Source organism: Mesoplodon bidens, assembly GCF_964165515.1.
Source record: "Mesoplodon bidens genome assembly, chromosome: 4".
NCBI classification, from domain to species: domain Eukaryota; kingdom Metazoa; phylum Chordata; class Mammalia; order Artiodactyla; family Ziphiidae; genus Mesoplodon; species Mesoplodon bidens.
Genome location: NC_138160.1, coordinates 140,553,857 through 140,571,241, shown reverse-complemented (window position 1 = coordinate 140,571,241; position 17,385 = coordinate 140,553,857). Strand labels below are relative to the sequence as shown.

At 56.4% G+C, this 17,385-nt stretch overlaps 1 protein-coding gene across 12 annotated transcripts in view; it reads right to left on the bottom strand.

The window, feature by feature from the left end:
• The window catches only part of CRTC1 (CREB regulated transcription coactivator 1), a 78,136-nt gene that overhangs the window by 27,550 nt on the left and 33,201 nt on the right, over nt 1-17,385 (bottom strand). For 9 of the 12 annotated variants that reach the window (XM_081234006.1, XM_081234015.1, XM_081234013.1 and 6 more), the window contains exons 2-5: nt 5,040-5,156; nt 3,764-3,811; nt 2,089-2,226; nt 1,000-1,061 (exon numbers count right to left, since the gene is read on the bottom strand). In XM_081234006.1, coding sequence (XP_081090132.1) covers nt 1,000-1,061; nt 2,089-2,226; nt 3,764-3,811; nt 5,040-5,156 — 365 coding nt within the window. Of the gene's footprint in view, nt 1-999; nt 1,062-2,088; nt 2,227-3,763; nt 3,812-5,039; nt 5,157-17,385 lie in introns of those variants that run through there. The other 3 variants (XM_081234012.1, XM_081234010.1, XM_081234008.1) reach the window with 2 other exon arrangements.

The following is a 17,385-nucleotide window of genomic DNA, read 5'->3' as shown; positions in this document are numbered from 1 at the left end:
CACGCGGACTTTCTCTAGTTGTGGTGAGCGGGGGCTACTCTTCATTGCGGTGCGTGGGCTTCTCACGGTGGTGGCTTCTCCTGCTGCAGAGCTTGGGCTCTAGGCACGCGGGCTTCAGTAGTTGTGGCACGCGGGCTCAGTAGCTGTGGCTGACAGGCTCTAGAGTGCAGGCTCAATAGTTGTGGCTCACGGGCTTAGATGCTCCGCGGCATATAGGATCTTCCCGGACCAGGGATCAAACCCGTGTCCCCTGCATTGGCAGGCAGATTCTCAACCATTGTGCCACCAGGGAAGTCCCTAATTACGGACGTCCCTAATTGAATGATATATTTTGTGCTGTGTTTTTTTTTAACAGCTTGCTTACTTTGGGTTTTTGTTTACTCAAGTCACCTACATATGTTTTATTGTGTGTGTGTGCTAAAATAAATATAAAATTCGCCTTTTTAACCATTTTTAAGTATACACTTCTATATCATTAAGTACATTCACACTGGTGTGCAACTATCACCTGTGTTACTGTAGGTATTTATATTAACTATATTATTGTTGTTATCTTAGATCTTCCTAGATGATGGCATTATGGACTTTTTTTTTCATCTTCTAGATGCATTTATGTATTTTCCTAATCTTCTAGTAATAAATATTTCATACTTTTCCAATCAAATTTTCTTTGGCTTTTCAGGAATGTGGGAAACAATCATAACAGAGCATTAAATAAAGCAAGTGACAACACTGAATATTCACTACAATCCCAACTTTGTTTAAAAAAGAAAAGGAAAAAAAAAGTCATAAATAGAGGGGAAAAAAAAAAATCCCTGGAAGACCCCAAAACTGTGACCTCATTGTTTACAGGGATAGAGCTGATTTCTAGAAACTTCTGGATGCTTCTAAGTTTTGTCATTTTTAAGTGACTGCGTATTGGTTTTCCAAGCACAGCCACGATGAAAGTATAGTTTTGTTTCCAATGAGAGGGCTGGGGGTTGGCTCTGGGTCACTGACCTTCTCCAGCTGGTGTCCGCAGGTGGCGAGAGGTACACGGTGCCATATGGGCAGCTGTCTGCGTGAGTATGAGTTAAGGGGATGGTGCTGTCAGCTGAGGCCCTGCCCTGAGCCCCAAGAACCCTGCGCTGGCCAGCCGGAGTAGCCAGGCTGCTGGGAGCCGGCAAACAGCTGGGGCCTCGGGGCGGGGGCCTTTCCTGCCTGGCTGCGAGCAGCCCCCAGGGTGCAGCCCCATCCACCTAGCACTCAGCACTCACCCCCTGCAAGCGCACGTGCAGGCTGCACCCCTTCCAAGAGGGGCCTCAGCCATGAAACGGGGGCCCGTAGGGGGGGCTGCAGGGAGTCTAGTTCAGCTGACCCCGGTCTTGACTCTTAACTTTGGGCTGACGGGGTGACTCCCAGGGCCCGAGGGCTTGGTCTGGCGCCCAGTTGCTCAGGCTCCCCCAGCCCATGGAAACGAGAACCAGGAAAGAACAGGCTTCTCTGTTCTAGAAAGCCAGGGTTCCCAGGAGCAGCCACTCAGACCGTAGTGGCGGGGGAGACTGGCTGGTTAAGTACCAAGGGGCAGCCAAGTCGGTGGGGCGGGGGGGTATTCCTCACAACCTCTCTGCTTGGCAGAGGTGCAAAGGCAAATTTTGTGTCTTCAGATCAAGCCTCCCTCTGATCTGTCTGTGTCTGGCTCAGATCCCCCTCGGCCCCACTGCCTTGGCTCCATATGGCCCCCAGAGGGGTCCACCATCATGGCCCTGACATGTGGGTGCCCTGCTCACAGCCTTCCTGGGCCCCACTGCCCAGTCAGGCATCTGAGTGTACCCTCCCAACTCTCATCTCAGGCTGTGTGCTCCAGTGGCCTACTCTGTGTCACTGTTCCCTGTGCTCCCCTAGGCCCTGCCTAGCTAAAGGCTCCTCAGCTTGCACTGCCTCCTCCAGGAAATCTTCCAGGATTGCCATGCAATGGCACCCCCTCTTGGTGGGGCCCAGTAGCCCTGGAGGACTGGAGCAGCCCTGATTCTATCACAGAGCTGGCAGCAGGCAGGTCCATCAGCTGGATGAAGTGGTCCCCGCCCCCATCCTCTGGGAAAAGGATATCTGCCTTCCATGTTTGTCCACTGAGAGGGGCCGGCGATGTGGGGAGCCAAGGCGGCCACGCTCCCGGTACACTCTGTCCACTAGCCCATGGTGCCGGGTAGTTCGGCTGGTGTCCAGGCCTGAGGACTGGAAGGGTGTCTGGGGGTGGGGAGGGAGAAGAGGAAGAGATGGAAAAAAAGAGAGGAACCCAAACCACGGTTACCAGCTGTGGTCCAAGATCTGACCCCAGCTCTGCCCACAGGATCTCACCTCAGGGTCCCTCTACAACCCCCCTGCCCAGTTCTGGAGACATCCTCGGCTACTCCAGACGGGCTTCCTTTCCTCCTCGGCCCCTGCCCCCAGCCTCCGAGCACTGTAGGGGTGGCGGCGAGCTGGGGTTCCAGGTGCCGGGGCGGCAGGCGTGCAGTGCAGCTGGCATGCACGGGCCAGGCAGAGCGGCGCAAGCTCGGGGCCCGGAGCCGGCCAGGGTGCCAGGGGTGCAGACGGCCCGAGCACCCCCTCCCAGCCTCACCAGGTGCAGACAGGCCTCCGCCCTCTCTCTCCGGGCCTGGCCGGCCTCCTCTCCCCACCTACGTCATCCCTGGAGGGGCCTGCCAAGAGACAGCCCCAGGGCTTCCAGCCCAGGACGTCAGGGGCCCACCTGGCCAAGTGCTGGCTCCCTGGAGGCTCCTCGTGGAGCCTGGGGCTGGTCCTGATTGAGACTCGGCCCCCACGCACTCTCCCCCACGGCCTTGTCCCAGCACCACTGGCAGCCAAGTGCAGGCACTTTCCGGAGCCCTGGCCCACAGCTTGGCTGGATGGGGCTCCCTTCCAGCACCTGGGGCTGGCATGAGGCCCCCAGTCACGCCCGGCTCCCGCTCCTGGCTCCATGCTTCTGAGGTCCCCAGGAGCCTGCTCTCCACCAGCCCTGGTGCCATGGGCCCCTCACCATCTGACTAGGGTGAGACTGGCAGCCTTAGCTAGCTCTGGATGCAGCTACCAGCCTCCTACCTGGCCATCTGGCCCTCGGGCCCTTCTGTCTTGTCTGGGCAGCCAGGCAAAAAGCAATTTCCTCCGGAAGACTGCCACTGGCTGGCTCACTGCTCTTCTCCACCTGTCCGAAAACCTCGGAGAGCATTCCGGGCTGACTGCTCTCCCTGGCGTCCGGGGACCCCTGGCGTCCGGGGACCCCGTCTTTCTCTGACCCAGCAAGGACGCTGCCAGCTTGGGTCTTTCTGTGCTTCTGCCTCCAAAAGGCTGTGGGCCCGGGAGATAGCAGTGACCGAGGGAGGGTAGGAACTGTCCAGGCACAGACGCCAGAGGACAGGGGCCGTTCATCTCCTCCCAGAGATGCCTGGAAGCCCAGAGGGGAAACCAAGGCGGCTGAAGCAGAGCCAGAGGCACAGAGAAGCTCGGGCCCAGCTCGCCAGGCCGAGTTAGGATCCGCGCACACGCGTGTGTGCATGTGTCACAGGAACGAACCATGCAGCGTTGGCACGCATGCTAGGATCCCCCAGGAAAGGGGTCTCTCGACGCGAACATATGCACTTCCCCAGACAAGGGGGTGCAGAGCGAATCTGCTTCCGTTTGGCAGACGGGACACCTCCCGCTGGGCCACGGGGGCGGCCGCACAGGAATACCCAGCGCCCGCACACGTGCCGGGGATGCCGAGGCCTCAGCCCAGGGGCTCATTTACCAGAGAGACAGGAGCCGCTGCCAGAGCCTCCCCCAGATATCCGCTGGGCTGAAAATGCAAAGAACCAAGACTTTGAGACACTCCTGCCTCGCCTGGCCCCCCAGTGGGAAGCCCAACAGGCCCCCATGCACCCTCGGCCCTCGGGGGCTCTACAGTGGCCTCAGGCAGGGCCAAGCTTGGGGATGCCCAGAGAGACACTGTCCTTGATGGAGGAGGGGATGGGGAAACAGAGGAAGAGGGGAGCCAGGGAGGAGAGGAGAAAACCCAAACTAGAAAGGGCCCTGACAAAGAGGTGAAGCTTTTGGAGCATGTCAAGATCAGCATGACAGCCCCATGCATCTATCTGCTCTGATGTGGAGGCCATCTGAGGAGGGCCGTGCTCCAAGAGGCCCTGGGGATTCAGAGCTGAGCCAGCCGGATCCCAAGCCAGCCTGTGGGACCCTGGGCTGGTACCCTGCCACATCCCAGCAGCAGTGTGGGAGGAGTACAAGCTAGGGAATGACTGCGGGGTGGGTGGGGACTGAGATCCCTGTGAGACCGACCCAGCTCCACCTGGCCTGTCAACATGCTAACGGACATGGCTGTTTCTGGGGCTCTGTCCCAGCAACGGGACAAGTGCGTGGCTGTTCGGTGGACCTGTCCCTGCAGAGTCCAGACATTGTGCTGGAGTGGGGGGGGCCCAGCTATCAGCCCAGCTCCTGGGCCCACCGTGCCCCCACTTCCACCTGCAGACCAGGGTCGAGGGACATGGCCCGGGAGAAGAGGCCGGCCCTGCACCGGGCAGGCGGTGGACCTTATCTGTTCTTATTTATGATAAGGACGTGCGCGGCAGCTATGCGGCCTGCGGGAGCCGTGCTGTGTGGGTCTCTGCCAGAAAACGTTTGCAGACAAGTGGGGTCAGGCTGAGGGGCCTCCTTCTGAGAATTGCTGGGCTTGCGGATTACTGAAGCGGGACGGAGCCAAGCCCCAGAGGCCCTGAGCGGTTCCCGCTGCCGCACAGCCGGCCAACAGGTGTAGCGGCTGCCGAAACACTCACAGCCAGACCTCGGCCTCTCTGCAGGCTCTGCTGACAGAGGATGGGCAGGGGGGATCCGGGTGAGGCCTGGCCAGGCCATCCCAGGGGAAGGAGTAGGTGGGGGCTGGGTGGGCGGCGGCAATTGTCTGGTGACCCCAGCTGTTCACAGGCTGTCATGCACGCTCTCTTGCTCTGTGGCCAGGGCCCAGACTGCAACACACTCCAGGTGGGAGGTGGTGTGGGAGAGGAATGGGGGCTTACCTGGAAGGGCAGATCCACGGTGCCGCTCCCAATCTGGTTCACGTTGGGCAGGGAACCGCCATAGTACTGGCCACGGCTTGGGCCCAGCTGCAGGTACTGGGACTTTTGGAGCTGGAGCTGCAAGAGAGAAACCGACAGCTATAGCGTAGGGGGAGCGGGGGTGGTGGTGGTTCCTGAGCACACCCTGTGGAGCGCCATTCCCGAGGGCCCCAAGTAGTGGAGTCAGTGGCACCAGGCACAGAGGGTGTGGCAACCCCATAACTCAGATTCTCAAAGGAGCCATGATTCTCTCCACCAAAACCAGCAGAATCAGAGACCCGAGACGCCCAGGTGGCCCTCCCCAGGCAGGGAAACTCGCCCTGGGGGTGCTGCCTCCATGAACTTGAGGGGGCGTCGCCAGCTGACTCAGACAATTTGTGATTAAGCAAGAGTATCAAGTGGACCTGGAGCCTGGAGCCTGTGCAGGAGGCCCCTCACCCCCCCGGGGGAACCATTTCTTATCACGCCAAAGGCTGCGTTCCTGGGGTGTGGGCCAGAGGCTGCGAATTTACGCCCGGACACAGGAGAAATTGCCTTTCCACTGGCCTGAATCAGAGAGGCCAGCTCAGAAGTGCAGTGCTGGCTTTCAAAGTGCAGCATGTACAATCCCTCTGACAGCACACACAGGGCGAGAGGGTCTGCCAGACCCCGCCTGAGTTCTAAGGAGTCCTGCCCAAGCCCCCAGGCTCCTTCTGCCTGTCCCGCCAGCCTCACGCATTACAGAGCCTTCATCTGGGGTGGCTGCATCCCTGCACAGTCCTCTGCCCATCACTTGCGTGGGGGATTCATCCTGCTGGGCCAGGCCTCAGAACCAGGAGTCCGGGGCTCCCTGACCAGCCACGGCTGCCTTGGCGCGGGGCTGGGACCTGGCCTTTCCTCGCTGGAGCATCGATTCCACTTTGCCAGGAATAGCAGATGCTCGTGACCTGGTTGACACCACTGGTGGCCCTAGGCCCTCAGCCAGGTCCCCAAAGCCCGTCCGTCTGCCCAGGCTGGGATGCAGGTGCTGTCACGAAGGGGTGGCAGCTGGGCAGCCGGGGAGAGGTGGGTGTCCGCTCCAGCCGGCTGGGGCGGTTGCTAGGGTCGACGCTGTGTACACAACAAGACCGGCTCACGTTCCCTCACAAACAGCTCCTGGCAGCGCTCCGTTTGCTGTCCGCCCACACCACCCGGCTCTCCCACACCAGTCCCGGCTTCCTGGGGGGCCTCCGACACCGGAGGGAGAAGTGAAGCTCGGGAACTGGCTGCTCGCCCGGCCGAGCACCTCACCCAGGTAAACAGCTGTTTCCTGCGAGCTGCGGTGGAGCCAGGAGGGAGATTGACCTTGCTCCGTTCCTCCGCGGGTGGTTCTCAGGCATCTGTAGGGTCCGGCCCAGGCTCTGTCTCCAATGGCTGGAGACGCTCACCGTGAACACCCCACTGTGTCCCTCCCTGCGGTTGCACGAGATGAAATAGGCTGGCCCCCGATCAGGAGAGGTGGGGAGGCCAAGCAGGATGGGCGATGGGCACGGGTTACCTTGGACCCGAGACCTGCCCCCCACAGCCCCTTCTTGTGTCTGAGCCACGTGGCAGGAAGTCGCCTTACATCCACCTCTCAAGAACCACCTCCAGAGTACCATGTGGCCCTAGGGAGCTACAGCCCCCTTCTGGGCCTCAGTTTCCCCATGTCTAGAGTGGGTGGTCCAGGTGAGCGTGTGTGCACAAACGCCAGGTGTGTGATACAGGAAGTGCTTATAACACACGTGCTTCTGTCACAGGCTGAACTGCCAGCTCTGGAAACCGCAGCATCCAGGAAAGTATTCTGCAAAGCCGCCACGTTCCGGGCCAGAGGGAGCCCAGACTGGGGACAGGCTGCTCACGGCTTGTGCGCTGCTGCAACAGCAGCCCTCCGGCGGAGGCTTTCTTTCCCTTGATGGTTCCCAACCCCCATCCACTGTGCTTTGGGAATGTCAGGCTTTGTGGTGCGGCCTCTGGAGTGGACACAGTACGGGGCTCCACTCGTTCTTTGGGGGACCCCTGTGCTCACCCTCAGTTGTATGTGGGGCTGTGCAGGAGAGTTGACCTGGCCCAGGGCAGTTTGACCTTTGCCCCCAGCTCCTGGGAAGTGAAAGCCCTGCCTGATAGAGTGTCTCTGTTTGCCTAGGTCCTCGGGCCACGCTGGGTATCTATGCCAACAGCGTGACTGCGGGTGGAGGTCTCAGGCCAATGCAATACCAGCTCACCCTCTGCAGCAGCTGGAGACAGCAGTCAGCAGAGTCTGCGCGGCGAACCCCAAGAAAAACCCTGGACACCAAGGCTTGGGGCCCATCCCTGGTTGACAATCCCCATGTATGTCATCACACACTGGTGCTGGGAGAAGCAAGCACTGTCCATGTGATTCCACGGGAAGGGACAACCTGCAGCCCTGTGTTTGGAAGTCTCCCGGCCGCCGCCCCACGCCAACTGTGATCTGTGTCCTTTCACCATAATAGATCGTGACCGTATGATGGTTTCCAGTGACTTCTGAGTCCTTACAGTGCACTGCCGAGTTGAATGTAGTCTTGGGAACCCTCAAATTCTGCAGTTGGTGTCAGCTGTGAAGGTGGTCTTAGGGACCCCCTTGACTTTTGCAGGGGCTGACTGCCATCCCCGGCCTGGCCAGGAAACCCCAAGAGTAAGGTCCTGGGGTGAGGAGGTGCCAGCCTGGGCTCTACCCATGGACCTGATGCCTCAGAGGTTCCACAAGGAGGACAGCAGAGTGACACCACCAGTCAGGGTCTAACAAGCTGCCTGACGTTGAAGTTCATGCCTCTTCCCGCTGTCAAGCCACAGTCCCTCGTGCATCCCTCCACCCAGCGGTCCTCACTCTGTACCCCCTCAATGGCACTTCCTACCCTACCCTACCCCCAACCTCGCCATAAACCTGGCATCCAAGCCAGGGTCTAACACTCAGCAGCACCTGCTTGTGGAACAAAGAAACACAGAACACACGAGTGAATGGATGAATCAATGAATGAACACCCCTGTTCCCGCTCTCAGGAGCTGACTTTCACCAGCCAGGTGACAGTCCCATTTGGAGGCCATATAAGAACTTTTCAGGACACCAGCATAACTCCTGATGCCCTCAGGAGGCTTGGGCCGCCCCTTCCCCTCACCCCATCCTCATGGGTTTTGGCAGAGGCAGGCGCAGACAGGTCAGTGAAGCCTGGACAAGGCCCACCGGCTCAAAGGAGCTGTGACTCCCAGGCTCCCCCTTGCTTTTGGCCTGTGGGTCAGACAGCCTGGGGTCCAAGTCCAGGCTCCCCGACTGTGAGAGTGGACCCCACTCCAGATGCTGAGGGCAGGCAGATGCCCCATCACCCACGCTTTCACTGTGGCCTCCTTGCCCTCTGCTCTCCCCACTCTTCATTTCCTCTGGCCACCTGACCCCAAAGCACCCCGAGTTTGTGACGCCCCCCCAGGGCCTCAGCCTGTGACAGCTCTCCCTCCACACCTACCCTGGGGGGGCCTCTCTGACACCCCCCCCAAGGAGCAGGCCCCCCCAAGCCACCTTCACACTGGCCTCTGGCTTTGTTGTTGTTGTTTTTAATCAAGTTTTCGGTTCACAGAAAAACTGCAAAGATGGCACAGGGAGTTCCGGAATCACCCTGCCCAGCTTCCCCTAAAGCTACCCTCTTCCTTTACTGGGTCAAAAGGGAGAAAAATGACAGCACTACTGACCGACCCAGGCCTTTTCCATGGGGCCCTTGGTTTGTCTAGCCACGTTTGCCCCATCCAAAATGCCTGGCCCATGAACCCTGTCCACCATCCCCATCCTGTACCCACCAGGTGGCGGGCTCCCGAGATTCACGGTCTACTGGTCACAACGTGTCTGGCGCCAGCACGGCATGGGGCCACGTCGGACCCCCAGGAAGTGCTGCTGCATGTCTGGCCTTGCCTCCCACCAGCATCCTGCAGCCCCAGGTCTTTCCAGAACAGTCCAGTTCGTGTCTCTCAAATCCTCTTGCTCTCAGATGTGAACCAACCAACCAACGACGTGGCGCCACACCCTAGGGGTCAGAGGTGTTTCAGGGTTGAGGCCGATGGGGACACGACAGATGACCAGGAAGCACAGCACAGACCTTAGGCACCCTCTGAGCCACTCTCCCACCCCGAGTGTTGCAGACTGCACCCCTGAGCCCCCGCCATGGGCCACAGAGCTCTTTTCAAGTCTCAGCACATTTAAGCATCACAACTGCCCTGTCTCAAGTGTCCTGAGGCGACCAAAACAAATTACCAGACTGGGTGGCTTATAACAACAGGAATTCCCTCCCTCACAGTTCAAGAGGTGGAAGTCCAAAATCAAGGTGTGGACAGGGTTGGTTCTTTCCAGAGGCTCTGAGGGATGATCCGTCCCAGACCCCTCCCGGCTTTGGTGGGGGGTGCGGCTAGGGACTCCAGGCATCCCTGGCTCACAGCTGCCTCACTCAGATCTCCGCCTCTGTCTCTACATGGCCTTCCCCTCTGTGTCCGTGTCTCAAATCCCCCTCTCCTTTCTCTTAGAATGATACCTGTCATTGGATTCAGAGCCCATCCTAATTTAGCATTAATCTCATCTTGGGACCCTTAATTACACCTGCAAAGACCCTCCTGCCAAGTAAGGTCACATTCCCAGGTTCCAGGGGTGAGCACGTGGACATATCTTTTTTTGGGGGTGGGGGGCGTCATGAGGCATGGGGGATCTTGGTTCCCCGACCAGGGATCGAACCTGTGGCCCCTGCAGTGGAAGTGCAAAGTCTTAACCACTGGATCACCAGGGAAGTCCCCAGGACACATCTTTTGAGGGGACACAATTCAACCTAAGACAGGCCCTTTGGGAGTTCCCTGGTGGCCTAGTGGTTAGGATTCCAGGCTTTCACTGCAGTGACCCAGGTTCAATCCCTGGTCGGGGAAGATCCCACAAGCCGTGCAGCGAGGCCAAAAAAAAAAAAAAGAAAAGAAAAGAAAAAAAATAGTAATAAGACAGGCCCTTTGAGGAGGTTACCAGCACACTCCACTTTCCAGATGGGAAAACTGAGACTCAGCAGGCAAGGGAATTGCCCAGGGCCATTGAGCTCAGAAGTGGCCAAGTGGGGCATAGACTCCACTCCTGGAATCTGACTCTCACGTAACCCTGTGGACCAGCGGGTGGCTGGGACTGCAGAGTGTCACAGAGGCCACATCACATCACAGATCAGAGCACGCCAGCTCTTCTGGGAGCTTATAGTCAGAGCATCAACCCAACCATTTCGGCTCTGTCAATGGGGATCCAGCACAAGTCTCACTATAAAAAGCCACTTTAGGTCCTGCTTTCGCCCTGGGCCCCTCATTTCCACACAGGGTTCCCCTGCCCCAGCCCCTGACACAGCCTGAGTGAGGACCAGCCCTCCCACCCCCATACAAAGTCCTTCTCCCCCACCCGACCCCCACTCCCCCTACAGAACCGTATATAAATGGGTGGCTTCTCCAGCCTCTCCCAACCCCCTTGCTGACAGGACCCCACAGGGACAGAGTTGCCCAGCACAGCATACATCCCCAGTGTGTGTCCACATCCCTACTGGGCACAACCCCCCCGATCCTGGCAGCATCCAAGGGGCTGGGAGGAGTGGGGGCCACAAGGCCGGGGAAGAATGGGGGCCCATGGCCCTGGGAAGGCATAGCATGGCAGATGCAGTCACTTCTCCAGGGCAGCCCCCATCCTCTGGGACCCCCACAGGATACAGCAAATTCCCATCTGCCAACCCCTCCCAGGCCTCGCCGTCTAGAAGGAGCTGGCCTCGGTCAGGCCCATCAGCAACCACCATGGCAACTGGCCAAGCTTCTAATGAAATTAAGGGGAGGAGCTGAAGGCTGAGCTCTGTCCTGCAAAGCCAGGGCAGGCATGGGGGCTGCAGCAGAGCACCAGAGAGGAGCTGTGAGCTCTCAGCAGACCTGTTTCCCCCTCTCACCACGAAGGCCTGCACTATCTGGCCCTCTGCTCTCCCCCAAACACTGTGTTCTACCAGCTGAGGTAACTGCCTCAGGGCCTTTGCACTGGCCCTCCCTCCTCCAGAAGGCTCTTCCCACGGGGCCAGCCCAACACTGTGCACCTCTCCCCCATGGGGTCACCTCCTTCCACGGCTCACTATCCGAAACCACCTGACCAAGGTCTATCTCCTCCCATTAGACTGTCAGCCCTGCAAGGACCCTGGCACAATGGAGTAGCTTGGCACTCACATGGGGACTGAGAGACCAGATAACAGATGAACATGTGAATGCAGGAACAACTAACTGTTTGATGTGCTCAGAATCCCAGGCAGGGACAATGTTTCTCCTGCACCCACATGGGACAGCCCACCCCCCGACTCCGGGGAAACTGAGGCCCAAGGAAGAACAGACAGTTTCGCAAGTACACAGTCAAAGAGCCACTCGTGAGAGGGAGGTGGATAGCAAATCCCATCTCAAGTGCAGGATCCTTCTGGGACCTGAGTGCTGAGCAGGACCCCAGGGGATTCGCACACCCTGGCCTGAGCACTGCCCCTCAGGGATCCCCTAGGTGGAGTCCTCAGGAGGCTGCCAACAGCAGAGGGGTCACCTTTGGGGGTTATTCCCTGGGAGGGAGAGACCAGGGCTTCATCAGGTTCTCCAAGTATTCCAGCAGCAGTAGGGGCCTGTGGAGGGAGCCCCGGAGAGCCCCTGAAAGGGTCTGATTCTGAGTCACGTGGAGCTGCCAGTGCATTTTCTGGGGCCAGCAGTCCCTGAGAGGTGTGTGCACCCCAGTTAGTCTGGCTGTGTCCCTCCAGGTTCCTTCCAAGGCCTGGCCCCAAGTGCCTGCCTGGTCTTAGCTCACGCACCAGACGTGAGTTTGGGGAGGGGAGACGGCCCCTCCCGGGCTCCATTCACAACATCTGTGGGTTGTGCCGTCTCTCCCCACACCTCTCCTGCCCGCTCTGCAAAGGACTGGAAACCTGGGGCTCTGGGAGAGACGGCTGTGCCTGCACAGGTACCCAACCAGGAAGGCCCGGAACCACTCTTCTCCCTTCTTAAACATTTTTTTTCTTTGTTATCAAAATAAAAGTCACACAACATAAAATGAACCCTTTGAAATTGTACAATTCAGTACCATCTAGTACATTCACAGTGTCGTGGAACCATCACGTCTAGCTAGGTCCAGAACATTCCCATCACCCCAAGAGAGACCCAGCGCTCATTAGCAGTTGCTCCGCATCCCCCCACCCAGAGCCCCGGCAACCACTCATCTGCTTTCTGTGTCTATGGATTTGCCTGTTCTTGATATTTCATATAAATGGGATCACACACTATCTGTCCCTCTGTCTCTGGCTTCTCTCAGCATGGTGTTTTTAGAGTTTCTCCACATGGCAGCACGTGTCAGAGCTTCATTCCTTTTTATGTCTGAGTAATATTCCACCGCATGGATGGACCACATTTTGTCCATTCATCTATTAACGCACGTGTGTTGTCCCACCTTTTGGTGACTGTGACTAGTGCTGCCATGGATGTGCATGTACAAGTATCTGAGTCCCTGTTTTCAAATCTCTCAGGTATGTACCTCCAAGGAGAACTGCTGGATCATATGGTAACTCCGTATTTCTCTTGTTGAGGAACTGTCAGACTGTTTCCCACAGCTACTGCACCATTTTCTATTCCCACCAGCAGGGCACGAGGGTCCCAATTTCCCCACATCCTCATCAACACTTGTTAGTGTCTGTTGCTTTGATAGTAGCCATCCTGATGGGTGGGAGGTGGTCTCTCATTTCGGTTCTGATTTTCATTTCCCTGATGACTAGTGATGTTGAGCATCTTCTCATGTGCTTATCGGTCACTGTACATCTTCTTTGGAGAAAGGTCTATTCAAGTCCTTTGCCTTTTAAAAAAATTGGGTTGTATGTCTTTTTCTTGTTGAGTTATAAGAGTTCTTTATATATTCTGGATCTTAATCCCTTATCAGCTATATGGTTTGCAAATATTTCATTTTCTTGACAGTCTTTTGATGCATTGAAGTTTTTAATGCTCATATGCTCCAATTAATCTTTTTTTTTTTTTTTGCTTGTGCTTTTAGTGTCACATCTAAAACTCCATCACCTAACCCAAGTCCAGGAAGATTTACACCTATGCTTCCTTCTAGGAATTTTATAGATTGAGCTCTTACATTTCGGCTTTTGGTACATTTTTAATTCACTGTTGTTGGAAATTCCCTGGTGGTCCAGTGGTTAGGACTCTGTGCTTTCATTGCCAAGGGCCCGGGTTCAATCCCTGGTCGGGGAACTAAGATCCTGCAAGCCGTGCAGTACGGCCAAAAATAGTAATAATTCACTGTTGTTAACTTTGCTGCTGCCCCAGTCCCACCTCACCATGGGCCCCCACGCCAACTGACAGCTCCACAGTGAGGAGAGCCAGGCTGCCCCCACGAAGTGTGCCCGGTACACTGGAGTTTCTCATTACACGTCTACCGAGCACGGGAAGGAATAATGAATGAACCCGGGAATGAATGAAAGCATCACAGGCATGTGGCCGAGCGTGGATTCCAGGCTGAGTCACCCCGGCCCCCGGCCCCCTGGCCGACTGAGACACTCCCCAGCTGCCTCCTCACTCGTTCCCAAAGTGTAAATACAGAACCAGATACACAAACACCGAGTGCGCCTCGGAATGCCTTTAATCAGGCTCTGCTGCCGCTGCCAAATCCCCATCCCCGGCTGAATCAGAGGGTCCGCTCTGAGCATGTTTTGTTTCCCTCGTTGGTGGCAGTTGTTGAGCACAGACGGTCGGGCTGGGATGTAGGAAGGGTCCCTTGGGGTCTGAGTGCAGCACAGCTGGCTCCTGGGGGGCCTCTCTCCCCTGCCCGCCAGCCAGGCACCCACTCTGGGTGGGGCCTTGAAGCAGCCCTGAGATGGGGAGACATGGCTTCACCTCCGTTCTACAAGGGGGGAAACTGAGGCCCGGGGGGAATGACTGGCTCGCCCTGAGGTCACCTGGGAAACAGGACGGGGCCTCGGTTACAATCCAGGCTCTTTTCCTGGCAAACCTCAATTTCCCGGTGGCCCACGAGGCCCTCCCTTGCCTCCTGCCTCTGGGCCCTTGCACCCACCTCACCCTTTTCTGGAACCTTCCATGGAGCTCCTTCTCATCCTTTGGGTTTCAGCTCGAACATGACAAGAAGCCTACCCTGACCCCTTACTTCCAAAATAACCCTCTGTATTAACTCGGGCCACTGTAACAAAATACCACAGACTGGGTGGCTTAAGCAGCAGATGTGTACTTCTCAGAGTTTCAGAGGCTGGAGTCTGAGATCAGGGTGCCGGCACAGCCTCTGGTGAGAGCCCTGTTGTTGGCCTGCAGAATGCTGCCTTTTCCCAGTGTCCTCACGTGGCCTTTCCTTGGGGTGTGTTCAGCAAGAAGTCTCTCTCTCCCTCTTACAAGGACACCTGTCCTATCAGATCAGGAACCCTCCCTTATGACCTCAATTCACCTCAATCACCTCTTGCATGCCCCATCTCCACATAGGGTCACACTGGAGGCTAGGGCTTCCACACAGGAAACTGCGGAACACAGTTCGGTCCGCAGCACCCTCTCACAGATAAGCTGCCGGCCTGTGTCTGTCTGGTGGGCCAATAGGCCCTGACAGCTGGAGCCCTGCTTGCCTGGCCTCCGTAGGTGCCTCAGGGACCAGCTCCCATCCCTGAGGAAGCAACTATCGACAGCTGTATCTGTTGTTGTGTTTTGTTAATATTTATTTATTTATGTGGCTGCGTCGGGTCTTAGTCACAGCGCATAGGCTCTTCATTGAGGTACGCGGGCTTCTCTCTAGTTGTGGCGCTCCAGAGCGCACGGGTTCAGTAGTTGCGGTTTGCAGGCTTACTTGCCCCGTATGGCATGTGGGATCTTAGTTCCCTGACCAGGGATCGAACCCACACCCCCTGCAGTGGAAGCACAGAGTCCTAACCACTGGACCACCAGGGAATTTCCAACAGCTGTATCTGGAATTGGGAAGCCCAGACCGCCCCACACCCTGAGTCCTCTGTGAACACCCACAGCTAGCCAGGCCCAGGTGAAGCCCAGAGACCCCAGGACTCTCCCAGCAGGAGCCCCCAAGGTGCAGGGTGGGGTGGCCTGTGAGGAAGGCTCTTCTCTGGACCTGTCCCGGGAGTCAGTGAGGCAGAGGTGACAAGTGGTGCGTGCTGCTCTGGGGCTGCTGAAGACAGAGATGTGATGGGTGGACAATCACGGCTGGCGTTTCCAGAATCAGTGGCCCAAATGTAAAGTCATGTGCCTGTTCACCAGGGTCACAGGTGGGGGGCCGGGTGGGGGCACGTGCAAGACAGCACAGAGTAGCAGGAACAGCCCAGGGTGAATCGGCTCAGCCACTATACGGGGGCTGCATGCCCACCTGGCACCTCAGGATATGACCTTGTTTGAAAATAGTTTTTGCAGCTGTGATGAGTTCAGGCTCTTGAGATGAGGTCATCCTGGATTTCGGGAGATCCCTAAATCCAACGACTAGTGCTCTTCGAAGAACTGAACACAGACAGACAGGGAGAAGGCCGTGTGAAGGTGAAGGCAGAGATCGGAGGATGCAGCTACAGCCAAGGGTTACAAGGAGCCACCAGAGCCGGGAGAGGGGCCTGGGACAGACTCCCCCTGAGAGCCCACAGATGGATCCAACCCTGCACACACCCTGATCTGGGACTTCTCGTCTCCAGAACTATGAGGGAGTAGATTTCCGGGGAGGTTTTTCTCTTTTTTTGTTTGTTTTTGTTTTGAATCTGCTTGGTATTTTTTGATCCTTGTATTGTTATTAAATTCTTTTCTTTTCCAAAACAACTTTTTTATTGAAGTAGAGTTGATTTACAATGTTGTGTTAGTTTCAGGTGTATAGCAAAGTGATTCAGTTACACAAATATATATACAGCTGTTCTTTTTCAGATTCTTTTCCATTGTAGGTTATTACAAGATACTGAATATAGTTCCCTGTGCTGTATAGTAGGTCCCTGTTGTTTATTTTCTTTTTTTATTTTTTATTTTTTGGCTGAGTTGGGTCTTCGTTGCTGTGCATGGGCTTTCTCTAGTTGCGGCGAGTGGGGGCTACTCCTCATCCAGGTGCGCTGGCTTCTCATTGCGGTGGCCTCTGCAGAGCACGGGCTCTAGGTGCGCAGGCTTCAGTAGTTGTGGCACGTGGGCTCAGCAGTTGTGGCTCACCGGCTCAGTAGTTGTGGCTCACGGGCTCTAGAGCGCAGGCTCAGTAGTTGTGGCACATGGGCTTAGTTGCTCTGCGACATGTGGGATCTTCCTGGACCAGGGCTCAAAACTGTGTCCCCTGCATTGGCAGGTGGATTCTTAACCACTGCACCACCAGGGAAGTCGCTGTTTATCTATTTTATATATAGTAGTGTGTATCTGTTAATCCCAAACTCCTAATTTATCCCTCCCCCTCCCCTCTGGTAACCAGAAGTTTGTTTTCTATATCTGTGAGTCTATTTCTGCTTTGTAAATTCATTTGTATTATTTTTTTAGACTCCACATATAAGTGATGTCATATGGTATTTATCTTTCTCTGGCTTACTTCACTTAGTATGATAATCTCTAGGTCCATCCACATTGCTGCAAATGGCATTATTTCATTCTTTTCTATGGCTGAGTAGTATTCCATTGTATAAATATACCACATCTTCTTAATCCAATCATCTGTTAATGGGCACATGGGTTGCTTCCGTATCTTGGCTATTGTAAATAGTGCTGCTTCGAACATTGGGGTGCATGTATCTTTTCAAATTAGCGTTTTCATCTTTTCTGGATATATGCCCAGGAGAGACTTTTGTTGTTTTAAGCCTCCCAGCTTAAGATACTTTGCTACAGGAGCCCTAGGAAGCTAACTCTGGGGGCCCAGAGAGGAGGCAGGGCCACTCAGAGCCAAGCTTGGGGGAGGTGGGGGCCCTGAGAATGGATGATCGGGGAAGGTCGATGATGGGGACCCTCAAGGTGATACTCCAGGGTGAAGAAGTAAGGGTCTAGGCAGAGGGCAGATTAGGGGCAGAAGTGGAAGCCCAGGAAGAGAGGGAAGACAAGGTCAGGCCAGCTCTGATGGGCAGTTACTGCAGAGTGGTGGGGAGGGAAGCACAGGTGCCCAGTCCGTGACAGCACAGGGAGGCCGTGAACGCCCAGCTGGAGACCCAGGGGCTGGTGACACCATAGTGGACTCGCCAGGCGGGGCGGTCTCGGCACCCTGGGAGCTGCAGAAGGGCCCCCCAAGACACGCCCCTGGAAGGTCCTCAAGGCACCCTTCCCCAACACTATGCCAATCCCACCCCAAGGTTCT